The sequence below is a fragment of the Selaginella moellendorffii genome, unplaced genomic scaffold (assembly GCF_000143415.4).
Source record: "Selaginella moellendorffii unplaced genomic scaffold, v1.0 SELMOscaffold_55, whole genome shotgun sequence".
Lineage (NCBI taxonomy): Eukaryota > Viridiplantae > Streptophyta > Lycopodiopsida > Selaginellales > Selaginellaceae > Selaginella > Selaginella moellendorffii.
The window spans coordinates 406,513-428,750 of NW_003314316.1; the positions used below are offsets into that span (position 1 = coordinate 406,513).

Genomic DNA, 22,238 nt, shown 5'->3' on the forward strand with positions numbered 1-22,238 from the left:
GAAATGCCCATAAACCCTAGACCTCAGAAAGATTCTTAAGAATATTCTTTAAAAAAGAACCAATGGGAAGACGCCACTGTTTTATTCCACTTGGCAATGCGGGGTTTATCATCTTGCTTTGGAGAAAGTAGGGTTTATCAAGGAGCGATCTATCAGAGCGATGGGCAGTGGCGGTGGCGGTGGCGGTGGCGATCGAAATGGCGAGCTTGTGACGGTGAAGGGGCTGGCGCTTGACAGGTACATGGGCCGCTGGTATGAGATCGCCAAGATCCCTACTCGATTCCAGCCCAAGGCCGGGATCAACACGCGCGCGACCTACACGCTCAAGCCGGACGGCAGCGTCGACGTGCTCAACGAGACCTGGGTAAATGGCAAGCTGAATCACATCAGCGGCGTGGCCTGGAAGGCCGATCCCAAGAGCGAGGACGCCAAATTCCTCGTCAGGTTTTGGGTGCCCCCGTTCTTGCCAGTGTTTCCAGTCACTGGGGATTACTGGGTGATGGCGATTGGGGATGACTACGAGTGGGCGCTCGTCGGCCAGCCCTCTCGAAGCCTCTTGTGGGTAAGTTCCTTGATGTTCTTGGGAGATCTTTGGATTCAAGTTCTCACTTTCGTTCTTGTGGGAAGGTTTTGGGCAGGAAGCCAGAGCTGAGCGATGAGATCTACTCCAAGCTAATGGAACTGGCCAAGGAGCAGGGATACGATATCAGTGCCGTGGAGAAATCCAAGCACGATGAAAGCTCCGAGACGGCACAGGGAGAGGAGCGAGCTCCCAACAAGGACAGTGGATTTTGGTGGCTCAAGACACTCTTTGGCAAGTACTGAAAACTATACGTTTCACATCTATCTCATATGATCTTCTATACAAGAAACAACGTGCTCTTCTAGATTGATAAATCATAAAATCGCGAACATAGATTGTATTTTCTACTTGAATAAATAGTAGCAGCCTCCATAGCCTGCGAAGCAAAGTACGTATAAACTCAACGATCAAGTCAAGAGTTACAGAAAGATCAATCTATCTCATATTATCTTCTATACAAGAAACAATGAGCTCTTCTAGATTGATAAAATCATAAAATCGCGAACATGGATCGTAATTTCTACTTGAATAAATAATAGCAGCCTCCATAGCCTGCGAAGAAAAGTACGTGTAAATCCAATGATCAAATCAATAGTGGTAGCAGGAGACTTACTGGGATCAGTCGAAGAGATCAAGGCAGTGTTATCAAAGTAACAGTTGTAGTCATAGCGAGCTTTCATCTGGAAGTAATAGTTGTAGACCCAAGAGGCATGCGCGTGGATGTTATCGGGATAGACGCAATTGCCAGTGTACTGGATTGCGGAGCAGTCAACCTGCGAGCACGCATAATCGAGGCCCTTTTGGAGCGAATCCGGAGGAACTGCTGGGTTCGCAACGCACCAGACCTTTCCATTCACAACGCGGCCGCTTGGCTGTGGGGCTGCAGCGCGAGCAAGCAGCACAGACACTGCGAAACTCAGAAAAAATGCGACAACTTTCATCGTTGACGGGATGATCGAAACTCAAGAAAGCTTGGCTTAAAAAACTGTATATATTTCGAGGCTTTTGTTCTGTGTGCCACTCGTATTTTCTGTAAACCCCAGAAAAAAGTGAGTGGCTCATAGTATATTATTTTAAATCCCACATTAAATAATGTCAAGCAGGCTGTGGTTAGCATGAACTCAAAAAAATCAGCTGGATGTTTACTCCTGGCTACACGCTTTAAAGTTTTTAGCTTGCAAGTTTCGTCCAAGCCACGGGAAATGAAAAGCTAGACGAACAGCATGAGATCACAATGAATATCATCCAAGATTATCCTTGCAAGTTCTATATGATGTTGTGATCCAAACCAAGAACATGCATGCTAAGTTTACATAAACTGGATGAAAGCAGGAGCTTGTACACCAGCCAAGCTAGAAACCACGCTCAGCCTTCCCGTTTCGACGTTCCTGGAAAGAACGTTTACCTTGTTCGAGTTTTGAAGCCCAACCACGACCATCTCCCCGGACGAATCAAGGGCAAAATGGCGAGGAAACGAACCACCGACTCGATCCAGCCCCAGCAAGGTAAGGCCACCATCACCCTCAGCGTCTACTCCAAACACCGCGATGGTATCCTCGTCGTTACCACGGTTGGACGCATACAAATACCTCCCGTCTGGCGAAAGAGCCACTTCCGCCGCTAGGCACGCGCTCTTGTTCGCTACGCTATCATCCAGAGTGGACCAGCTCTGGATCAAACGCAGTGCTCCATTCCCCGGATCATAAGAGAGCTGGCTCACGGTGTTTGCGAGCTCGTTGAGCACGTATGCGAATCGCTCGTCGCGGGAGAAGATCATATGCCGAGGACCCGAGCCAGGCTCGAGTGAAACCTCCGGAGTCGCGGCCTCGTCGAGCTCCCCAGTCGAGACGTTGAGAACTCGGACGTGGATCTCATCGGTGCCGAGATCACAAACGAAGACAAACTTTCCCGAGGAGTCCGTGATGATCTGGTGGGGATGAGGACCGTCTTGCCGGGGATTGTTCCTCGGCTCCGTGAGGCCTGGAACCTTGATCAGCGAAACCGACTGCTGGTGATGACCCAAGAGCACACCATGGCCATGGTTGACCTGGAGAACGCCATAGCTGCCACCCCTGTAGTTCGCAAACAAGATCCACTTACCGCTGGGGTGGACGCTGATCGCAGCCGGGACCGAGCCACAAGGGATGGGGTGCCCAAGAGGAGAGAGGTGTGGAGAGAAGGAGAATGCCTCGACAGCGCCACTCTCCACTTCGTTGACGGCGTAGACAACGTTGCCATGCCTGGCCAGAAAGGTGGGATTGGTACCTGATGGAAACGAGGCGATAGAGTGGAGCTGATGTTTCTCCAGCGCTAAGAGGTGGATTTCGTCGCTATAGCCGCCGACCAACAAGAGCTGCTTCGCCATCTTCTGTGAAAAAGAAAGGTAGAGAGGGGCAAATGCTCTAAGCCCATTAGCCCATTGCTCCCAGTGAGGATTGAACTCACGACCTCTCGCTTACGAAGCGAACGCACTACCACTATGCTATGGAAGCCTTACCGATGAAACACCTCAAAACAAGCATATTCTAAACTTAGATATTTCCAATTTGCTAACGAACATTGTTAACTTAGTGCATGTTGTATTTAAGAAAGAAAGTTTATAAATTATACAAAATTAACTTAAATTAGTTAAAGGTAATCTTAATGATGGAATAGAGTTTAAAAGAAAAACGTGGTGGCTTGGAACTCCATGCTCATTGAAAACGCAAACTTCTTCGATTTACAATAGGACTAAGAAGACTATCTCTGCCGGCCGCCTTCAAGAAGCACGAGCCTCTTCCAGGAGCTCGACGAGACTTGGTCTCATGGACCAGGTGGAAGCATTCCATAGGATCAGCCTGGAGAGCGCGATGATCACATCGCCTTTGCGAGCGTGCTCACGGTTGGTGAAAGTCTCTGGGAAATCTCTCAGGAAGTCTGCTCGTCAATGCGTTGACAAGGCCGAGGAGCTCATCCACTCTCGCTGCTGGCTGCTTGCCAGAAGATCGCAAGACCTGCCAAGAGACTCTCGGCGCTGGGATTCTTTCGAATTTCTAGACGCTCAGCAAAGTAAATACAAATATATGATTGCTGTTATTGCACCAAACATGCAATTGGAAAGAGAACTAGATGGACAAAGCCAAAGGAGTCAGTTTGAAATGCAGAAACTGATGGTAACTTTGTAAAACCTACAAACCTGATAGATGATGCGCGTAGATGAAGGATGCGCAGTCTCAGGTTGGGAAATTTCTGAGTTTGTGGAGATCGTGCAGAGTGAATTGTGTAGGCATGTAGCTTCCGCGGGGGTTGCATGCAGGTAAGGAGTGTCTAGCAGATCCTGTTGGAGCTCTGACCGCCTGGCAAGTATGCCGGGATTTATAAGCTTGAATTATTGTCCTGGGTTTCTCACTCCTCTCTTACATCTTGTGTCCACAGCTGGGCAACTGAATGTTATTGATAAAACCATCCCAACCTTATCAATAGTACACCAGCTGGAGGCATAGTACCACTGGGATAGCATAAATGAGAGCTCTCATCTTCTTCAGAGGTCCAAGCCATGGGAAAGCTTGGAGCTCTCGTGGTTTTCTCCTCCTTCCTGTTCTTCTTCTCCTTCTTTGCTCTTTCCTTGGCTCGTGAACTCCCTCGACTTCCTACGCATCTCTGCAAAAATGGCACTGGTTTGATCAGCGCATCCTCTCTCTTTCGGTTTTGATTTTGTGTAACGTTGCCTTTGGTGATTTACCAACAGAGGAACATACGAGGCTCAAGGGCGAGAACAATTACTTTGCACTGGTAATCTACTACACCGAAGGTCCCTTGACGCTCGAAGTCAAAAACTCGTGGCTCAACTATGGGAAATGGGTTCGTTCCACGAACGATTTCACGGAGATTAGATCTCCCAATGGTCTCACCATGAAGGCGTGGGGCGAGTACCACATCACTGCCTCTGGCAGGAGCTGGTCTCCCACTGGTACCAAGGGCTCCTTTGATATTTACGCGAGCGATGGCCAGAAGGTAGTGTATGTCTACTGGGACGTTTCTTATGGTGGAACGGTGGAATGGAAGAAAACCGCTCATGATAGCCGGTTCAAGGTGACGGCCTCAAGGATTGGAGAATCTCGTCTGGATGTGACTATGGTCATCAAATATATAAGAAGCTATTGCTTAAAAGTTTGTGTTTGAGCAATAGCTTCTTATATATTTGATGACCATAGTCACATCCAAACTTGTTGTGTGAATTGTTTATATAATGCTAAATAATCAGCAACTAAATAGTTTAAACTATTGAAGGTGCAACTCTCATGACTGCAACAATGAAACTGCCTGGCAAAAACATACAATAGAAACAAATAAAATGCCTCAACAGAAGAAGAAGATCTATAAGTTTGGTGTTCTTTTTTATTCTGCCAGGGGCTCTCGTCTTCTGTTATCTATCACATTCTTCGTTTGAGACAAATGTAAAATTTCCTGGGCACCCTGCCACGATCAATCAAAGCACAGATAAATCGAGAACACCGCAAAAAACCAAGAATCACAATTGCAAGTGAGTTGTTCAGACTTTTTCGTGCGATTGATGACTTCTCCTGGCCACAAACGTAAGATGCTGTTAACTTTTCTGAAATAAGATAGACTAACAAAAGTAGGTATTTTGCCCTTGTTCCAGTGCCTATTCATGTTTCTGAAAATCTTCCCAAAATCAGCTATACCGCAATAGAAATACACCTTGTTGTTGATCGCCCTTGCGGCCATATGACAAAAGTAGTCATCAAGGGAAACAAAGATGTCGCATAGAACAAGAAAGGTCGTGGTGGGAGGACCTTGAGATCCCCAGTGAGAGGATTCGAGAGAATGAAGCTCTTGCCAAATATCAGTCCACGGGCAAAGTTCTGCGAAGGGTTCCATTTATATGGGCTTTGCTCACCACCTTTGAATCCAGAGTGGTATTTGTGATAGAGAGACTTGAACCATGAGATCTTTCCACTGCTTGCAAATGGATTTTACGTGGGTGTGTAGAAACGCTGCTGGTACGAGAGGCTTTGTCAAGGAAATTACTTTTGCCTTGGATTCATGTGAAAGAAGGCCTGTCTCATGCTACAAGGAGACGCTTGTGGTTGCTGGTCCCAAAACATTGTGAGTGCTGGATTACAAAATAAAATCTTAGAGATTTTCAATGAATATAGCTTGTTGGTTGCTCTCCTTACAATCCTGCTCCCAATGAGGATTGAACTCGAGCGAGCGCACTACCACTATGCTATGGAAGCCTTACATTTGAACACCTTTTAATACAAATTAGGGCTCTTCGCAGCTATGAATCTCATACACAAGAAGGAAATTCTAAGAAGAAACTGCGCTGTACATAATAGAGAACGTCCTGGGGGGTTTCTAGCCATCGTGCTCCTGCTTCTCCTTGGATGCCTTCTCCAGACGATCAGCGATCCACTGCGCGCGCGCCTTGTCCTTCTTCACGATCCGCTCCCACACCTCTGGCTTGGAGACGTGGCGCCCGCTCTGGAGCTGGATTGTAAAACCCCCATTATTCTCGCCCACCTCCTGCTTGCCGTGATCTTCCACTTTCGCGGCCTCCTTGCTGCCGTGATCTTCCAGTTTCACGGCCTCCTTGCTGCCGTGATCTTCCAGCTTCGCGGCGTCCTTGCCGTGATCTTGGGTCGCCGCCTCGGCCATGGCCACCAGCGCAATGCAAGAGAATAGGAGAAGAATCTTTGACACCATGCTCGTCCTGAAGTGCCGACATTGGGAGAGATTTCAAGAGCCAGATAAGAGATCTAGAGATCTAGAGAGGAAATTTCGCCTCTTACCTCGAGCAAATCGATCTCGCTCGCCTCGCCTTGCGCGCTTCGCCCTTCTCCCTTCGCTTTACCCTAAAATATATTCTGGCCTTGAGAGTTTTTAGGGTTTTGGCGATGGCGGGGGCGCTGGCGTGTGTCCAATCCTCGTGGCGTTGCTGCGTAGCTCGCAATCTGGTGCGCGGCCGATCGATCAGCTACAGGAGCTTCCATGATGCGATCCCAGCAATCAAGCAGCAGCCATTTGTCTACAGTCAAGAGGTCTGTCCGAGCGATCGGTCGCGCGTTTCCCAGGATTTATGGCGGCATTTCTCTTGTTTCTTTCTTTCCAGGTCCATGCGCCAATGTGCTCGATCCGAGACTTGCCGTGTGATTTTCCCGCTACTTCTTCTTCCCAGCCCCAAGCTCAGAGCTCGTCTACATTGTCCAAAGGACGCATTCTTCTCGTAGATGGAAGCGCTGTTATTTTTCGCGCCTACTACAAAGTCATGGGTAAGAAAGCTTCGTTCTTTTGCTCTATACGTAAGTCTTTTCTCCTTTGGCAGCCAAGGCTCACCATAACTTGATACCAGAGCTAGAATCTGAGGCCGACTGGGTTTTAACAGTTTTCACAGCCTTCACCACAGTAAGTGCCATGCCACCATTGAATCTAACGTGATTTTCCCTTTGTTTTCTAGATACTGGGACTGCTCGACTTAAGCCCGTCTCACTTCGCTGTAAGTTTCTCGTCACACAATTCCGTGAGCTTACTCGAGTGCTTTAGGTTGTTTTCGATCATAAAGGTGGGTTTGCAGACGAGCAACGATGTAAGACGTGTGTGTGTGCATGTCTTTCGTGGCTGCTAAATTAGTTTTTGCCGTCGGCTAAAGTCATTTTCACAGGTCTGACTTTTCGGCATACGATGTTTCCCGAGTATAAGAAGAATCGTCCACCGACGCCAGACACGATTTATCAGGGCCTCGATCATCTTAGACCTGCTCTTGTTGCCATGGGGATCAAAGTGATAGAAGTAAGTGAAATCAGTCTCTCTGTTTTTTCTTGCAGTGGTGCAACCCATATTTGTTTGTTGCAGGTTCCGGGCGTTGAAGCCGACGATGTGATCGCGACACTAGCAGTCTCAGCTGCGACTTCAGAGATGAAGGTAAAGATGAAGGTTCTTTCTAGTTGTTCTATTAAACGCTTGGTAATCTTGTCTGCTCTTACAGGTACGAATCGTTTCACCCGACAAAGATTTCTTTCAAATATTATCTCCAGATATCCGACTTCTGAGGTTCGTTCCGAAAGGTGCCGGGTATGTTCTTCTTCAGGTATATCTCCTGCTTGACCGTGTTTTCTCTGGAACAGGATGGTTTCGTTTGGCATGGAAGAGTTCTCAGCAAGATTTGGAAGCTTGGAACCAGCACAGTTCGTGGATGTACTGTCTCTTATAGGCGACACATGTGACAATATACCAGGCAAGTACTACCATACGATTGACTCAAGGCTACGCTCCATAACTTGTAACATTGCAGGTATTCCAGGCATTGGCGAGAAAACGGCAATAGAGCTTATCACAAAGTTTGGTCAGTGTCTTCACTACTAGCAGCGTGATTTTCTTGCACAGCTGATGGACTCTCTAATTTTTCTCAGGGTCCGTTGAAAATTTGTTAAAGCAAAGAGACAAAGTGACTACGAAGAGGGCTCTCAAGGGGCTTCTGGCTGACAAAGGCGAGGCTTTACTTAGCAAACGCCTGGTATATAATCCAGTTAAGCATTTCTCTATTGCTTCCGTCCTGAGTTCCACAAGCAGGTCGCACTGAGGGCGGATTTACCATCTTACATGCTACCATTTACAATGGATGATTTTATCTGGCGCAAAGTTCACGTAAGTTGTGCTGTGTGTTTTCTCTTTTCCATCTCAGTGTTCATGGAATGCTTGCTTCCGTCAGGATGATGGCCAGCGGCTGTTTCAACTTCTCAAAGCAATGAGCTCGTTTGTGGACGGCGAAATTCACGTCGAGCTACAGGACCGAATCTTGGGCTTGTGGAAGAAACTGGAAACAAAGCCGTGACAGCGTCAGGAACGGGTTTACTTAGCAGGAGGGAGCCAATTTTTTGAAGGGAGGCTCCTCGAGCTAGAAAAAGTAGCACACGACCAGGACAAGTGTTCATTGGGCATATTCGTTGGGGGTTTGAGCTGGCGGTGATGGCTATGGTACTTCTCAGATGGCCAAGACAAGGGCTTCAAGGTTGATGTTGCGAGGTACAGGTTTTAGCTCCACAGCTCCACTGGGTTGTAGGCTCATAGAATGCGGGAATCCTGGAGCAATGGCTAGCTCCCGGAAATGGAAGAACAGGTCCAAGACTTTGAGGAAAAGAAGCGTTTTGGTCTTGGGGGCTGTTACACCGGCTGCTGGAGACGCTGGGTGGGATTACAGCGAGAGTTTGCGTCAAGGCTTGCAGAATGGCAGTAGTGGTGGAAGCTCGAGGATTTATGCAAAGTGGAAATGGTGGGAAAGGAAAAACGAGAGCGCTCTGGACAAGGACGAAGCATTACCTCTTCCGATGACTTATCCCAATTCAGAGCCACTTCCGAAGGAGGAGGTGGAGAAGGCGGCCAACTGCGATCCTGAGATAGAGGTACATCAGCCCCCTGGGAAGAGAAAGAACTCACGCTCGAGTTTGTGGCTTGCAGAATTGTAAGAACGTTGTGTACCAGTGGACGGGCGAGTGTAGACGTTGCCAAGGCACCGGAGTGGTGAGCTTCTATCGGAAGAATGGAAAGGAGGTGATTGGCAACTGCATCTCTTGTCTAGGAATAGGTGCGCGCCTCCATTTCTTCTTTGCTGCTTAGCTTACGTGAAAACTTCCTTGCAGGATATGTACACAAGCATACCAGCAGAGACGTGGAGCAAGATGAAATATCTTGAGGCCGAGTTCCACAAATCTTTTCGCGAAAATGGTCCGTTTCTCTCCCCCGCATTTTTGTTTCCATTCATTCCTGCGAGCAATAAAGCAGCAGCGGTCCGTTAAAAAGAGAGTTGGATCCAAGGAAGACGCACAAACAGAAAAACTGTGGCGAGAAAACATACTTAGCTGTCAGCTTCCGTTTGCCGTGCCAAGATGTGGCCAAAGCTTCGCCACCCATCATCTTTGCCATTCCATTCGAGCTTGGATTGGATTTGTCTTTAAGCTCTCGGCCGCGAGGATTCAGTTGGAGGACCTTGAATGCTTGTCCATTGTTGTGGATATCCAGCTATGAAACCAACAAAACTCCACCCAACTCGAATCAGAGAAAAAGGAAATAACCAACCAAACCTTTGCTCTTTTTGCTTGCGAGTTGCGACGCCCCGCTGCACGACAAGGCTCAAATCTGTGAGCTTGATCCTGCAGCAGCAAGAGGGGGTCAAATTGGATATGCATTCCCCGGCTTTGCTGTTTTTGGTACCTCTCGCGTTTCTGACTTTTGTGGTATGTGCCCATGATTGGCTGCGGCTGTATACACGCACAAAACTCCCGTAAAACTTGCTGGCTTTCGAGCATGTCTGGCATACTTGTTTTGTCATCTTTCCTTTTGCGTGTTGAACTTTCTTCAGAGCAACGCTGCAAAATCGGCGGATGTCTGTTAGACAAAATAGCAAAAGAAGAAACTAATGTGTGTGACTTGAACCTTTAGCGAATGATCTTTTTGCAGTGAGCAAAGTTCGCAAAGTTCTGTGCGAGCTGACCTCACTGGACTAAAAAAACACCATCTTTTGCTTGGTGTCCACGAAACCAACTTCCATAATCCACAAAATCCGCCTGCAAATGATGAGAGTTAGCAGGAGAAAAAGAAAGGAAATCTTTGCAAAGTCAAATACCACATCCGTTCGTAGAAGTCGGAGGAAAGGACGATGGTTTCGTATTGAACTGAAGCTCCTTTTTCTTCTTCTTTCTGCTCAGCTTGTAGTTTCTAGCTCGCTCGCTCGCTCGGAGTCTCGCGGAGTCGTAGGACGTTATGCTAAAGGGACAAAAACCAGCGCAGCTGCCATAATATCCTCCCATAAATGCAAGCCAAATTGCAGTTTTCGTTGATCTTTCGGAGTAACCCCATTATTTCTCTTCTTGTGCTCACCACCAGGCAGCAAATGCTCCGGCTGTCATAGCCCCGTAACTCTTTCCCTGGAACCACCTGTTCTTCCTCGTCTCTCCATTTTTTCCTCCCCTCATGTTGCTGTATTACGTCGGGCAAGTCTTCTCACTTCTCACAATTCTTCTTCTCGCAATTCTTTCGTTGGTTGGTTCCCAGCAGGAGAACGGAAGAAGGCTTCAGCAGCTTCAACAAGATTTTCGGCAGTGATCCGTAATGGTAGCTTCCACCGGGAGTGGAATTCTTGCCGCGGCCAGATAGTATGGTCCCCAATTCTTACTTTAGAAGAGATGCAAATCCGGAGTCCATGTCTGGAGCGCTGAAGATGGAGCACGATGGCCTCTACTGGGGGCAGCAGCAGCAAATTGATCCACTCGGCCAGAACGTCTATCCTGTGCAGGCATCTGGAAGTTCTCAAGGAACCAGCATCCAGTTCTCTGCCTCCCCGTCTTCTTCGACTCATCTCCAGGCACTCCGGGACTTTATGTCGCAAGGAAACAGCACCGGCAGTGTTCCACTGTATTCGCAGCAGCTAGTGCCACTGCCACCCCCGCTCTTGGTTCCACTGGGAGAAGATTCATCACACTTCAGCAGGTCTGCATTGCCGGATGTTGATATGCGCGGTCAATACCGGGGAGATGTCTTTGGCAGTGAGAAGACCCCGCACAGAACTCAGCTCCAGCGAGAAAGCCATATCCTTGCCGAGCGTCAAAGGCGAGAGGAAATGAACGATAAGTTCTCATCCCTCCGAGCAATGCTCCCGAAATCTTCAAAGGTATGTCTGTAGCCTGTAGAATATATGAGAGGTGGTACAGGGACTAAAAAACCAATTACCTGGCTTTTGCTGCAGAAAGACAAAGCGTCCATAGTCGGGGATACAATAAACTACGTTGTGGACCTCGAGAAGACGTTGAAACGACTCCAAGCTTGCAGAGCAAAGAGAAAAGGTTGCCACATTCCAAAAGAGAAAAGTTTGAAAAGCTCACCATCATCCGACCCGAAGTTGGAGGCCTCGAAAACTGACACTGTAAGTATCGATCGGTTCCCAGGTAGCTCTGTTTCGATCATAACAGTCGTGAACTTATGCTGCAGGTCCAGAGATTGCCAGTCCAGGTCGAAGTTCAAGCGCTGGGAGAGCAGGCTGTAGTAAAACTGGTATGTGGAAAATCGCCTAAGCTTGTTCTGAGAATACTGACAGCATTGGAGCAATGTAAAGTCGAGGTTCTCCAATCTAATGTCACCACCCTGGGAGATATTGCTGTTCATTTCTTCACAATAGAGGTTAGTACTTGCATAGTCCATGAATGAAAAAAAGGGAACTCTTACCAAGTTTTTCAACTCTGCAGCTCACTCCCGGTGTGAGTGCCACAACCGAAGAGCTCATCGCAGCTTTAGAAGCAGCTGCTGCTGCAATGAACTCCTCAACATCCTGACCTGATTGTCCTGGCACCATATAACATGTTCATGATCGCGGTGCCCGTCACCACATTCGATTCCACCTTCAAGAGTTCTCACAATTCCCCATGATTCATTCAAGTGAGCTGCCAAAAATACACGCATTAAGAATACGAACATAAGTTATCCTGCTCGGGAGCTTACCATGAGTAGCAGCTCCGTGGTGGAAACCACGTTAGCATAGCGTTCCAAGAAACAACATCCCGCTCTTCGAACCCCCGAAAATCTCTTCGTCAACCTTCCCATGCTTCTTGCGAAACATAAAGGAGCCTTAGACTTTCGAGAGGGTCTAAGAGCGGGAGATTGCCTCATTTGTCGAAAGAGCTTCAGAGCCTCCTCCCTTGCTCTTGAGCAACCAGCAGCGAGATCATCGCGTTCCATACTGCTGCTCGGACACGAATCCGGTAAAAAACACCCCCGCGCTTTCCATAAGCATTCGCAACGCATCCTCTTCCCTGCGCGAGAGTCGAAATATATGAGCGGCGATCCGATCAAGAAATGGAAGCTCACCCGTCGTCGCTAAACTTTGGACGCATATTCTCAGCTTGGTTTATCACTTTCTTCTTTTTCTTTCTTGTGTAATAGCATATGCTGCTCTATTGAATTGATTAGCCTAACTACATGCAAGAAACACAGGCCACTCATGATAAGAAAAGAGTAGAACTCAATTTGCTGTACAAAAGAACCATATTCTTGAGCTATATACTAAAAGGTGACAATCAAGAACTCGGAGGACTCTCTAGAGCAAAGCACCCAAACTTACCCCTTCGAAAATCCAGAAGCAATCTGGTTGCGGCCTGATTGACATCGCCTTGAAAGAGCTTTTGCGCCACGAGCTCAAGATAACTGCAGAGCGCATCACACCACCTCTTAGCCAAACAAAGCTTCAGACGAGACGGCCTTACTATTCTCCCGAGCAATCTTCCGCGTCTACTCTGTAGCGAGAGGTCAGCACCTTGGCTCCTGCATGGTTTTGTCAGACGCTATTGCCGAGGAACAAACAGAATCACTGCGAACCTGCTGCTGGCAAACGCTTCAATCTCTCGACAAGCACCGCAGCAACTCCTGAAACTTCGTATGATTCTTGTCCGATGTCATTGCATATCGCGAGCTTCACTGCTGCAGCCTGATCGTCGAACTTCATAGGTAGGATCCCAGGCGAATCTAAAAGGTCTAGACCATCGTGAATCGTCGACCACCTGTGCATGGAACGATGCTTATCAAGAATGGAGATCTAAGCTTTACCTTAGCTGACGGGTTACACCAGGCCGTGGTGCAGCTTCACATATTTTGCGTTTCAAGAGCCGATTGATGATGGAAGACTTGCCGATATTAGGAAAACCAACGACTGCTACTCTGACCTGTTCCAAACTATCAGGGGGAAACAAGAGAAAACAAGAGATGCTATGCTCACCGAGCGAGGAAGAAGACCTTTATCCCTTCGCTTCGAATTTATGGTAGAACCCACAGAGCCGGCTTGTCGAGTGAGTTTCATAATCCCCTGTAAAGAGAACTCGCTCACAGAGAAATGAAGTGTTTGCAAAAACTCACCTTTCCTTGCTGGCCATTTGTAAATATGACAGGCATGTCTTTCGAAGCAAAGTATGAAGCCCAAGCGTTTCTATCCGCGGTAGAGATCATGTCTTCGCGATTGAGAACCAGTATCCTCTTTTTTCCACGGATCCATTTCTCAAGCTTTGGAAATATTTCCGGTTAGTAACATGTGCGAAGGAACTTATAGAACACTTACGTCGGGATGACCAGTGGCGGAAGGTATCCTCGCATCTCTTAGCTCCACAACAACGTCGACTAGAAGGAGCTGTTCCTTGAGATCTCTCTCGGCTTTGGCAATATGTCCAGGATACCACTACACTTCGAAAGACGATAGAAGAAGGAAAAAGCGAGAAATTCACAAACCTGGACGTATCTTCCCGTTGTCATGAGCCGATTCATCTCGACATCCACGATCGGCCTCTCGTGCTTGAATGTTCTCACTGCCAGCGACGCTGTAGCCGAAATCCTCGAAGAATTCCGTAGCGACTGCGATAATTTCACCGATAAAGCTCGCGAATCAACCGCATTCTCACCTTTCTGAGCAGCATCCTCTCTCCCGACCTCCATTTCTCTCCCCAGAAGCTGCCGCAGCGATCGCGAGTCGCCGAGCACCCTAAATCCGCGCTCACGACCGCCATAGCCAAAATGAAAAAGATCCCACGGAATAAACCCTAGGGCCTAGGGTTTGTGGTTTTCTTGGGGAGCAAGCACGATGCAGGTAAGTAAGCGCTCGATCTCTCTTCCCATTTCCTCAGCGATTGGTAGCGATTTCTTGCAGGCCAGCGATCGATTCAACATAAACTCGCAGCTAGAGCATCTCCAGGCCAAGTATGTGGGCACTGGGCACGCCGACCTCAATCGATTCGAGTGGGCGGTGAACATCCAGCGCGATAGCTATGCCTCGTACATCGGCCACTACCCGCTGCTCGCCTACTTCGCCATCGCCGAGAACGAATCGATCGGGCGCACGCGCTACAATTTCACGCAGAGGATGCTCCAGCCCTGTGGATTGCCGCCCGAGAGGGAGGAAGAAGCATAGCTAATCAATCTAGAACTCCCCAGAAGCTCGTAATGCGTGTGTAGATCATGGCACAGCTCCATTGTTTGAGATGCCAGGAAGAAGCATCTACCATAGCTATGACTGGAATATGCTAATACATATCGAACGGCTGTAAACAAAAGGATCGGACGCTTACTGTATTGCCATGTGGACGCCATGCTGGCACGATTGGGACCTTGAATTGCGCGGTCGGATGGCACTAGAGCATAGGGGGACCCCCAGCGCCAGAGATTTATTTTGGGCGATCGCGAGAGGAATTTCTCCCAGCTCCATCCATCCAGAGGGAAGATGGCAGGGCGCACGCCTGCAAAGAAATGCTTCCAGTTCTAGCACAGTGATCTTCCCGAGATGAATGCCGCTCCGGCGGGGCCGAGATTTCGCCAGCCGGATGATGCTTGAGGACGATGGAATTCGTAAGTGCCAGGAGAAGAGAGGATTCTTAGCTAGGGTTTAAGCGGATTTCTCTCTTTCAGGTGGGTCGATTCCAGGCGCTGGTGCGAAATGTGGCTGTAGCTCTTGAGAAGCCCAACAAGGAGAGATCCAAATGCCCGAGATGCAAGGGCTCGGGGCTGCTGGCACAGAGAGCGCCGTGGGATTGGGGCCGTGGGACTGTCTCCAACGATCCTTGCTGGTTCTGCGAAGGGTTAGTACTTTACTCTTTCTAGATGAGAATTTGCTCACAGATTCTCTCTGCTAGGATCGGTGTGATGCCTGTTGCTGGTCTCACTGGCTTCTTGCTCGCAAGAGCATCGCCAGCTTTCCACACTCGAGATAGCAAAGCTCCCTCCCAGCTTCCAATCAAGGTGCAACTCTACCTGGGAAAATATCCAGGAACTCGGCCAAAGTTTTCCACGCACAAGGTTTGTGACAATCCAAAGGACTTGCTCCACGACTTTTCGCGAGTTCCCGACTGGCTTTGCGGCGAGGAGTTCCAGCACTTTGAGACGCCACGAGCACCGAAAACTAGCATGGCAAGCGGTGGGACTCTATCTCCCAGGACCAGTCCAGTCACAGGAACACGAAGAGGAAGCTCTAGTCTTTTCCGCACCAAGTCAAGCACACAAGCCCGGCCTGATGGCGGCGTCCCTCGCTTCTCTCGCCAACTTGGGATGGCGTCGAGCACTCCTCGTTCGTCACCACCAGCTTACGGGACAAGGAGTCCCTCGTCTTCACCAAAGGAAAGACAGACACCGGTGGTGTTGATACCAGTTTCTTCAACGCTCGAGTCGCCCAAGGATACCGTGGAAGCTGAAGACGCAGGAGCGCCGAAGTCTGTTCGCTTCGCTCGAAGAAGTCCGAGACACTTCAAGGCACCCAGGAGAGAGAGGAACCGGATCCGAGAGGAGGCGGAGAAAGAGGCCGTGGAGAGAGCCCGGAGGAGCGTACAATCAGTTCCTGGGGCAACCGAGATGGAAAAACAAGACCAAGCTGGAGCTCCAAGCTCAGGTAATTGTTTCTACAGATTCATACATTCGTGCACGATCTAACTTGTTTGGTGGCTTTGTTTCCACAGGTCCAACACTTTGGTCCCTGAACGATCTGAGCAAGCCATCGTCGAGCTGGGCTTGGGCTTCCAAACTCCCTCTGCCTCCCTGGTTGGAGCCCTGGAAACGATCGTCACTGGGAAAGCATTTCTGGGTGAATCAGATGGTGTATGGAAGCCTCAAAGACCGCACTGCTGCACCACTCTCCCGAATGCCTAGTAAAGCATTTCTTTAGAATCCCTTGCTTGTAAGCTTTCTTGGAAAGAAAGCTTAGTTTTAATCATATGAGAGTTTATTCGTATTTTTGAGAGTGGTAGTCAACATCTTTGATTGACTTTCACTGACTTTCATACAGTAATAGATGAGAAACATCCACGAGGCCCTGGATTCAATCCGGTAGATCTTCTTGCGCCGCTGCCGGGGTACCACACCTCTTTGTGGATTTGTGGATGCTGTCCTTGGTGTGACCTGGTCCCTTTTCTTCCATTGCTTGGTGAATTCCTGTGAAGCAATGACACTGTGCCAGGATCTACAAACTCATTACAGCCTCCCCAGATCGTCAAGCTCCAGGCCCACAAAGATCCAGAACAAGATAATCCTCCCCACCCTAGAAAGAAATGGCTCAGCCTGGTAACCATTGCTCAGCCTGGTGGAGAACTTGTGCTTCCAATTTTTCCTGTGTTCTCTCTAGCAAAATGGATAATTGGCACTTGCATAATCAAATTTTAGAGTAATGAGCAGCAAACTAGTTTTTTTCAAATGTCAATTTTTAATTTTTGAGTTTATGTATGGCAATCAAGTTCTGCCACCTCCCAAGAGGGGAGGTCTACCGGGGTGGGCATTTGTGCATAAATTGTGGTAATACACATGTATAATTCACAAAATAATATTTTAAATATAAACTTTTTTTTATACATATACATGCATTGGTGCTGCCATGTATGCATTCTCTAGGTTGTTATATATTATGTAAATTTCAACTTTATGTTAAATTTTTTAATATGTCATTAAGGTTTAAAGCTTTTTAATTGCTTTTTAGATGCTACAAGCTATCATTAGGGTTGTTTCCTGCATGCACAACAACCCTAAACCCAATAAATCATTACAAAAATTTTATGTGCATTAAGATTATAAAAAATTGATGGAACTAATGCTTTATTATGGCTATAACAACTTTAAATGTTTTACCAATGCACTCTGATTAATCAAGTTCACCATTGCACTTTAATTGATTAAGCCTATAATTGCAAACTAATCAATTGAGCTCACTATCACACTTCAATTAATCATATTCACTATTGCACTATAATTGATTGCAATTAAGGTGATATGGTGCAAAAAAGCCACGAAAAATCAAAAGTGAGATCAATTAAAACACCAAAAGTACATTAGAGTGCATCAAATTGACATACACCTTCAAACCACAACAAATGATTTACAACTATATAAAAATGAAAGGAGATAAATAACATAATATCAAATCACAAAATGAGAAAAATAATTTAAAGAGTTATACCTATGCATACATAGTATACCCTATCACAAAAATATTATATATACAATCCAATTTTGATTGCTTATATAGTAATTGAAAAGAAATTGTGTTTTGGAATGCAACTAAAGATTAAAAAATTTCATATTTACACACACAAAGAATATAATATAATAATAACATATTACTAGATATTTTATAATAATTACAATAATTTAGAGATTTATGTAAATTACATGAATGAAACATTATAGTCCATTGGAAAATATAATAATGTCCCTTTAAAGAAAAAAATATTTTTGAGCTTATATTAAAAGAACTTTTAATTTTTTACTTTATCATAAATTTTGCATTCAAAATTCACTTGTAGACATTTAACTATACATACATACATACATACATACATATATATGTGTGAGTGCATGGAATATGGAAAGGGAATACAGAAATGTGCATATCAATTAGCCCAAAAACCCTAGCTTATATACAGGAGCGAGTGGTCCGGATTGAAACCAATCCGACGGCTACCAAAATCCCACTATGCTAATATTAGTATACGGCATCGTAGCCGTACACTTGGCCCTCACATCATCCCCTCCTCTCGGAATAATGGAAGGCCGTCAGGGTTCTCTTGTAGATGGGCCGGAATTTGGAGGAATGTCAGGGGGAGGCATCAGTGGATCTATAGACGGTATTAACTGCTCCTGATCCCTTTGTATGAAGCGTTTTAACCGCTGCACATGCACAATCTCCGGAGGATCAGCATGCTGAATGTCATGCCAAACCTCATAAACTTGTGGTCCAACTTGCCGCAACACCCAATACGGTCCTTTTCACTGCGCAAGGAGCCCCTTAGATAAACCACGTACCATAAGATGGGGAAAACGGACTAACACCAAATCATCCACTTTGTACTTTGCAAGTGGACGATGATGGGAATTGTAGCGCCGTTGTTGTCCCACTTGTACGCGGCCTAAGTGTTCAGCAGACTCTGCTTGGACAAGTGGAAGAATGCTTGTCAAATATTGATCCCATGACCTAGCATTAGGAGCTCGTGGTAATCGCGAAGGTAAACCCAGCTCTGTTGGTAATATTGGATCATGACTATATAGAAGTTTATATGGTGAAGCACCAACAGAACTCTGCACCCCTGTGACATAGGCATACCGAAGAGACGGCAAATAACCATCCCAATTCGAATGCTAAAAGTTCACATACTTCGCAATCATCCCTTTGAATGTTCGAATGAGCCGTTCCACTAGACCGTCTGATTGTGGATGATAAGCACTCGTAAAAGTGTGGCGTATCCCCAACCGAGATGTCAAAACATGAAATACCTCAGCCATAAATGTAGGACCATTATCCGAAAGAATCCGCTCTGGACAAGATTGCTGGAACACCACTCGATTGGGGAGGAAGTATCCAACAGCAGTTGCAGAGGCACTAGCAAGAGCACCAACTTCCACCCAACGAGTCAAGTAGTCAGAAGCAATAATAACATACTCATTGCCAGCAGTCAATTGTGGAAAAGGTCCCATAAGATCAAACACCACCAACTCAAACGGACGAGAAACTGCAATTGACTCCAACCGTCCTTCCGCAGCACAAGGGGGAGTATTACGAGCTTGGCACCAAACGCAGCTACGCACATACCGGATAATATCACGTCGCATCTCTGGCCAATAGAAAGATCTGGGCAGCTTCTCGGTGACACGACGGTGTCCCATATGCCCACCTAGAACAGGAGAATCATGGTAGGCATGGAAAACCGCAGAATAAACACCGAAGGCACCACCAGCCATAAATAATTATCAGGATCCATCCCCACAAAATAAAGAAGGCCATCTTCAAGGCGATATTGAGAATGTAAATGCCGGAAAGGCAAGTCATCAGCAAGTGATGCAGGATTCTCAAACCCATCTCGAAGCCTTCGAATCCACGGCTCAATCTTTTGAGCCTCACGAACCTCATTTAAAGAAGGTAGATCTTGCTCTGCGCCCTGTGGACACTGAACGTCAAGGACAGCAACCGCCGACGGTACAGAATCCTCATCTAGAAAATCCACAGATGCTGGAACAACAGGTTCGTCAGAAACATGAGAAGTGAGTGGAGAAGGAAGAGGAGCTCGAGAAAAGGCATCAGCATCAACCATAGAACTCCCTGGGCGATGAACAACATTGAAATCATATATCTGAACCTTCAAAGCCCATCGAGCCGTATGACCAACCAGGTTCTTCCACTTCAATAATGAAGTAACAGCAGCATGGTCACCTTCAAGTAACGTCCGAGAACCATGTAGATATGCATGAAGTTTCTCGAAACCCCAGACTACTGCTAAACACTCCTTCTCCATCGTGGAGTAGTTCATCTCCACTGGTTGTAATGTACGGCTTATGTATGCAATGGGATGGCGCTGACTAAGCACACTCGAGCTTTCTTGCATCAACACACATCCAAAACCAATGTCAAAAGCATCCATGCGCAAAATAAAAAGTCAAGTGTAGTCAGGATATGCCAAAACTGGAGGAGTCGTCAATAGCTCTTTGAGATTCACGAACGCCCGCTCACAATCCGGAGACCAGATGAAAGATGACGTTGATGACTTCAGCAACGCTCGCAATGGTGTAGTGCGATCGGAAAGATGATCCACAAAACGACCGAGATACTGCACCTTACCCAAAAAGTGCTGCACATCATTCACACACTTCGGAGTAGGGAATTTTAGAACAGCCACAAGTTTGTCAGGATCAACTTGCAAACCCTCACGAGAAATACGGTACCCAAGATAAGTTGTGTCCTTGGACCCAAACACGCACTTTGACCGCTTCAACTTTAAACCAACGTCGCGTAGCCGATCCAACACTTTACAAACATCATGAATGTGCTCCTCCCACGTCCCCTCCGAGTGGATCAAGACATCATTAATGAAGTCAGCAATCACCTCCGGCATATCGCAAAGAACCTCGTCCATCATCCGCTGAAAAGTTGCTAGAGCATTGTTCAAACCAAACAGCATCACCAAGAACTCGTACAAACCAAATGGTGTATGAAAAACAGTCTTAGGAATATCTTCTTCGGCCATTGGTACTTGCCAATACCCAAAAGCAAGATCTAACTTGATGAACCAACGACTTCGCCCCAGACGATCCAAGAGATCAGCAGTGTGAAGAAGAGGGTACACGTCCGGGATCGTCACTTCATTTAACGGACGATAGTCGATGCAGAAACAAATACTCCCATCAGGCTTCGTCACAAGATGAGGTTCCCATGCCCAAGGACTCCGCAACTTCTGAATAACACCCTTCTCCAACATCTCCTTGACGTTTGCACGTAAAATCTTGATCTCCTTGGGTGACCGACGACGAACAAGAACCTTGATTGGACAAGCATCCCCGGTTGGAATGGGATGACGTGTGGCAATCTTGGCCCCAAACGATAGGTCAAATTCAAAAAAATCAGAATACTCCTTCATGAGCTGGTCAACAACTGCAACACAAAGATCATCGGAGGGATCAGAAAAGGGAAGAGCAGAACAAAATGGAAACACAAGACGAAACAGTGGGGGAACAAAAGTAATGGAAGCAGAGGTAGAAGTAGAGGGACAAAGAGGTATGGAAGTGAGAGGAATGGATGAAACATAAGGAAGTATGAGACAAGGGGGAGAAGCCTCAAAATCACACTTGGCATGATTGCACTGCAACTAATCCATACCAAGAATGAGGTCAAAAGCTTGACTCGGCACCACCCGCAACGACTACAACTCAAGCTCGAGATCGCCCACACGCACAACTAGGTCCGCCTCATCTCGTGCATATGCATGTGTACGGCCGTTGCCATAAAGAATGAAAACTAGATCCGCCGCACGACGCAAGTGTAGACGACAACGTGTGGCAACAGGTCGAGCAATAGAAGATAAACTCAAACCTGTATTAACCAACACGGAGAGAAGAATAAAAGACCTCTTGTTATAAAAACGAGCTTGGAAAGTAAACACTAGATGAACAGGTGCCGAGCGAACCCCTTGATACTCCCGAAAGAAAGATGGAGGGGTCACTAATTTATTTGCGCAAGGTCCCTCCATTACTTGTGCGACTCCTCGTTTCCCGAATACACCTCGGTATCCAAACCTTCCACCGCAGCAGCACCAATGGGACGTTGCTGACGCCAAGGTCTCCACCCAGGAAATGGAGGTCGCCAATCCGGAAAGCACCGACAACGCCGATAAGTATGACCAACTTCATCATACACCCAGCAATGAATATCACGGCCACGACCACGTCCTCGCCTTTGTCCTTGGACTCGAGTAATAGTAGCATCAACCTCCATGGGAACAGGACCATCACTCATAGGAAGTGGAGCTGAAGGACATGTAGCATTTCTGTATTCTCTTTCCATATTCCATGCCCCTCACCTCCACCAATGTGAGTGCATGGAATATGGAAAGGGAATACAGAAATGTGCATATCAATTAGCCCAAAAACCCTAGTTTATATATAGGAGCGAGTGGTCCGGATTGAAACCAATCCGACAGTTACCAAAATCTCACTACGCTAATATTAATATATGGCATCATAGCTGTACACTTGGCTCTCTCTCTCTCTCTCTCTCTCTCTCTCTCTCTCTCTCTCTCTCTCTCTCTCTCTCTCTCTCTCTCTCTCTCTCTCTCTCTCTCTCTCTCTCTCTCTCTCGTCTCTCTACTCATCTACACTCTCTCTCTCA

The 22,238-nt window shown here is 47.0% G+C and overlaps 11 protein-coding genes and 1 non-coding gene across 17 annotated transcripts; 6 read left to right on the plus strand and 6 right to left on the minus strand.

Moving 5' to 3' along the window:
• Positions 1–128: 128 nt before the first annotated feature.
• On the plus strand, positions 129–987 carry LOC9662303 (temperature-induced lipocalin-1). The gene is made up of 2 exons (XM_002982723.2): positions 129–562; positions 628–987. Exons 1-2 carry the CDS (start codon positions 161–163, stop codon positions 823–825), a joined length of 600 nt encoding a protein of 199 aa, XP_002982769.1. The 5' UTR covers positions 129–160; the 3' UTR covers positions 826–987.
• Positions 928–1,524, minus strand: LOC9661933 (major pollen allergen Ole e 10). Its single transcript, XM_002982831.2, has 2 exons — positions 1,152–1,524; positions 928–959 (listed from the first exon to the last, which is right to left on the minus strand). Exons 1-2 carry the CDS (start codon positions 1,522–1,524, stop codon positions 928–930), a joined length of 405 nt encoding a protein of 134 aa, XP_002982877.2.
• Positions 1,525–1,892: 368 nt separating this feature from the next.
• On the minus strand, positions 1,893–2,948 carry LOC112350869 (6-phosphogluconolactonase-like). Its single transcript, XM_024687849.1, has one exon. It carries the CDS (start codon positions 2,946–2,948, stop codon positions 1,893–1,895), a length of 1,056 nt encoding a protein of 351 aa, XP_024543617.1.
• Positions 2,949–3,003: 55 nt separating this feature from the next.
• TRNAT-CGU lies at positions 3,004–3,075 on the minus strand. The gene has a single exon. It is a non-coding gene; the product is annotated as a tRNA-Thr (tRNA).
• A 2,749-nt stretch (positions 3,076–5,824) lies between these two features.
• On the minus strand, positions 5,825–6,467 carry LOC9661934. The gene is made up of 2 exons (XM_002982832.2): positions 6,379–6,467; positions 5,825–6,299 (listed from the first exon to the last, which is right to left on the minus strand). Exon 2 carries the CDS (start codon positions 6,290–6,292, stop codon positions 5,945–5,947), a length of 348 nt encoding a protein of 115 aa, XP_002982878.1. The 5' UTR covers positions 6,293–6,299; positions 6,379–6,467; the 3' UTR covers positions 5,825–5,944.
• On the plus strand, positions 6,467–8,556 carry LOC9662305 (5'-3' exonuclease). Of its 5 annotated transcripts, none has more exons than XM_024687809.1 (13): positions 6,467–6,627; positions 6,699–6,858; positions 6,912–6,991; positions 7,044–7,082; positions 7,130–7,172; positions 7,248–7,375; positions 7,439–7,507; positions 7,572–7,657; positions 7,711–7,820; positions 7,878–7,928; positions 7,996–8,099; positions 8,156–8,230; positions 8,295–8,556. In XM_024687809.1, exons 1-13 carry the CDS (start codon positions 6,484–6,486, stop codon positions 8,415–8,417), a joined length of 1,212 nt encoding a protein of 403 aa, XP_024543577.1. In that variant the 5' UTR covers positions 6,467–6,483; the 3' UTR covers positions 8,418–8,556. The 5 variants fall into 5 exon arrangements, with proteins under 5 accessions (XP_024543577.1, XP_024543578.1, XP_024543573.1 ...); XM_024687810.1 differs by having other exon boundaries at positions 7,130–7,148; XM_024687805.1 differs by having other exon boundaries at positions 7,711–7,928; positions 8,295–8,528.
• LOC9661935 (protein disulfide-isomerase SCO2) lies at positions 8,438–9,400 on the plus strand. The gene is made up of 2 exons (XM_002982726.2): positions 8,438–8,985; positions 9,041–9,400. Exons 1-2 carry the CDS (start codon positions 8,572–8,574, stop codon positions 9,197–9,199), a joined length of 573 nt encoding a protein of 190 aa, XP_002982772.2. The 5' UTR covers positions 8,438–8,571; the 3' UTR covers positions 9,200–9,400.
• Positions 9,181–10,721, minus strand: LOC112350852. Its single transcript, XM_024687812.1, has 7 exons — positions 10,206–10,721; positions 10,016–10,146; positions 9,900–9,948; positions 9,794–9,840; positions 9,664–9,732; positions 9,438–9,601; positions 9,181–9,346 (listed from the first exon to the last, which is right to left on the minus strand). Exons 1-7 carry the CDS (start codon positions 10,387–10,389, stop codon positions 9,196–9,198), a joined length of 795 nt encoding a protein of 264 aa, XP_024543580.1. The 5' UTR covers positions 10,390–10,721; the 3' UTR covers positions 9,181–9,195.
• Positions 10,722–10,732: 11 nt separating this feature from the next.
• LOC9661936 (transcription factor bHLH94) lies at positions 10,733–12,064 on the plus strand. Of its 2 annotated transcripts, XM_024687811.1 has the most exons (5): positions 10,733–11,249; positions 11,325–11,501; positions 11,567–11,629; positions 11,673–11,755; positions 11,821–11,893. In XM_024687811.1, the coding sequence occupies exons 1-4, from the start codon at positions 10,737–10,739 to the stop codon at positions 11,751–11,753; spliced, it is 834 nt and encodes a 277-aa protein (XP_024543579.1). In that variant the 5' UTR covers positions 10,733–10,736; the 3' UTR covers positions 11,754–11,755; positions 11,821–11,893. The 2 variants fall into 2 exon arrangements, with proteins under 2 accessions (XP_024543579.1, XP_002982773.1); XM_002982727.2 differs by having other exon boundaries at positions 11,567–11,755; positions 11,821–12,064.
• Positions 12,065–12,573: 509 nt separating this feature from the next.
• On the minus strand, positions 12,574–14,170 carry LOC9661937 (DAR GTPase 3, chloroplastic). The gene is made up of 9 exons (XM_002982833.2): positions 14,017–14,170; positions 13,847–13,969; positions 13,680–13,796; positions 13,481–13,624; positions 13,344–13,430; positions 13,175–13,290; positions 12,947–13,128; positions 12,835–12,892; positions 12,574–12,775 (listed from the first exon to the last, which is right to left on the minus strand). The coding sequence occupies exons 1-9, from the start codon at positions 14,119–14,121 to the stop codon at positions 12,649–12,651; spliced, it is 1,059 nt and encodes a 352-aa protein (XP_002982879.2). The 5' UTR covers positions 14,122–14,170; the 3' UTR covers positions 12,574–12,648.
• On the plus strand, positions 14,148–14,638 carry LOC9662306 (uncharacterized protein At4g14342). The gene is made up of 2 exons (XM_002982728.2): positions 14,148–14,201; positions 14,262–14,638. The coding sequence occupies exons 1-2, from the start codon at positions 14,196–14,198 to the stop codon at positions 14,520–14,522; spliced, it is 267 nt and encodes an 88-aa protein (XP_002982774.1). The 5' UTR covers positions 14,148–14,195; the 3' UTR covers positions 14,523–14,638.
• Positions 14,639–14,732: 94 nt separating this feature from the next.
• LOC9661938 lies at positions 14,733–16,332 on the plus strand. Its single transcript, XM_002982729.2, has 4 exons — positions 14,733–14,956; positions 15,017–15,186; positions 15,241–15,989; positions 16,057–16,332. The coding sequence occupies exons 1-4, from the start codon at positions 14,948–14,950 to the stop codon at positions 16,260–16,262; spliced, it is 1,134 nt and encodes a 377-aa protein (XP_002982775.1). The 5' UTR covers positions 14,733–14,947; the 3' UTR covers positions 16,263–16,332.
• Positions 16,333–22,238: the final 5,906 nt, after the last annotated feature.

Excerpts from the sequence above, each read along its gene's own strand:
- LOC9661934 (XM_002982832.2), bottom strand. The coding sequence starts at position 6,292 with ATGGTGTCAAAGATTCTTCTCCTATTCTCTTGCATTGCGCTGGTGGCC.
- LOC112350869 (XM_024687849.1), bottom strand. The coding sequence starts at position 2,948 with ATGGCGAAGCAGCTCTTGTTGGTCGGCGGCTATAGCGACGAAATCCAC.
- LOC9662303 (XM_002982723.2), top strand. The coding sequence starts at position 161 with ATGGGCAGTGGCGGTGGCGGTGGCGGTGGCGATCGAAATGGCGAGCTT. Across the intron at positions 563-627 it reads CCTCTCGAAGCCTCTTGTGG|GTTTTGGGCAGGAAGCCAGA; the intron begins GTAAGTTCCTTG and ends TCTTGTGGGAAG.
- LOC9661938 (XM_002982729.2), top strand. Across the intron at positions 15,187-15,240 it reads CCTTGCTGGTTCTGCGAAGG|GATCGGTGTGATGCCTGTTG; the intron begins GTTAGTACTTTA and ends TCTCTCTGCTAG. Across the intron at positions 15,990-16,056 it reads AGCTGGAGCTCCAAGCTCAG|GTCCAACACTTTGGTCCCTG; the intron begins GTAATTGTTTCT and ends TTGTTTCCACAG.
- LOC9661937 (XM_002982833.2), bottom strand. The coding sequence starts at position 14,121 with ATGGCGGTCGTGAGCGCGGATTTAGGGTGCTCGGCGACTCGCGATCGC. Across the intron at positions 13,797-13,846 it reads CAACGGGAAGATACGTCCAG|TGGTATCCTGGACATATTGC; the intron begins GTTTGTGAATTT and ends TTCGAAGTGTAG. Across the intron at positions 12,776-12,834 it reads GAAGATTGCTCGGGAGAATA|TTATCTTGAGCTCGTGGCGC; the intron begins GTAAGGCCGTCT and ends TGCGCTCTGCAG.
- LOC9661936 (XM_002982727.2), top strand. The coding sequence starts at position 10,737 with ATGGTCCCCAATTCTTACTTTAGAAGAGATGCAAATCCGGAGTCCATG. Across the intron at positions 11,250-11,324 it reads TGCTCCCGAAATCTTCAAAG|AAAGACAAAGCGTCCATAGT; the intron begins GTATGTCTGTAG and ends CTTTTGCTGCAG. Across the intron at positions 11,502-11,566 it reads AGGCCTCGAAAACTGACACT|GTCCAGAGATTGCCAGTCCA; the intron begins GTAAGTATCGAT and ends CTTATGCTGCAG.
- LOC9661935 (XM_002982726.2), top strand. The coding sequence starts at position 8,572 with ATGGCCAAGACAAGGGCTTCAAGGTTGATGTTGCGAGGTACAGGTTTT. Across the intron at positions 8,986-9,040 it reads ACTGCGATCCTGAGATAGAG|AATTGTAAGAACGTTGTGTA; the intron begins GTACATCAGCCC and ends TGTGGCTTGCAG.
- LOC112350852 (XM_024687812.1), bottom strand. The coding sequence starts at position 10,389 with ATGGGAGGATATTATGGCAGCTGCGCTGGTTTTTGTCCCTTTAGCATA. Across the intron at positions 9,841-9,899 it reads AAGGAAAGATGACAAAACAA|CCGCAGCCAATCATGGGCAC; the intron begins GTATGCCAGACA and ends GCGTGTATACAG. Across the intron at positions 9,733-9,793 it reads AAAAGTCAGAAACGCGAGAG|GATCAAGCTCACAGATTTGA; the intron begins GTACCAAAAACA and ends TTGCTGCTGCAG.
- LOC9661933 (XM_002982831.2), bottom strand. The coding sequence starts at position 1,524 with ATGAAAGTTGTCGCATTTTTTCTGAGTTTCGCAGTGTCTGTGCTGCTT. Across the intron at positions 960-1,151 it reads TTTGATCATTGGATTTACAC|GCTATGGAGGCTGCTACTAT; the intron begins GTACTTTTCTTC and ends TTTGCTTCGCAG.
- LOC9662305 (XM_024687805.1), top strand. The coding sequence starts at position 6,484 with ATGGCGGGGGCGCTGGCGTGTGTCCAATCCTCGTGGCGTTGCTGCGTA. Across the intron at positions 6,992-7,043 it reads TTTTCACAGCCTTCACCACA|ATACTGGGACTGCTCGACTT; the intron begins GTAAGTGCCATG and ends TTTGTTTTCTAG. Across the intron at positions 7,376-7,438 it reads TGGGGATCAAAGTGATAGAA|GTTCCGGGCGTTGAAGCCGA; the intron begins GTAAGTGAAATC and ends TGTTTGTTGCAG.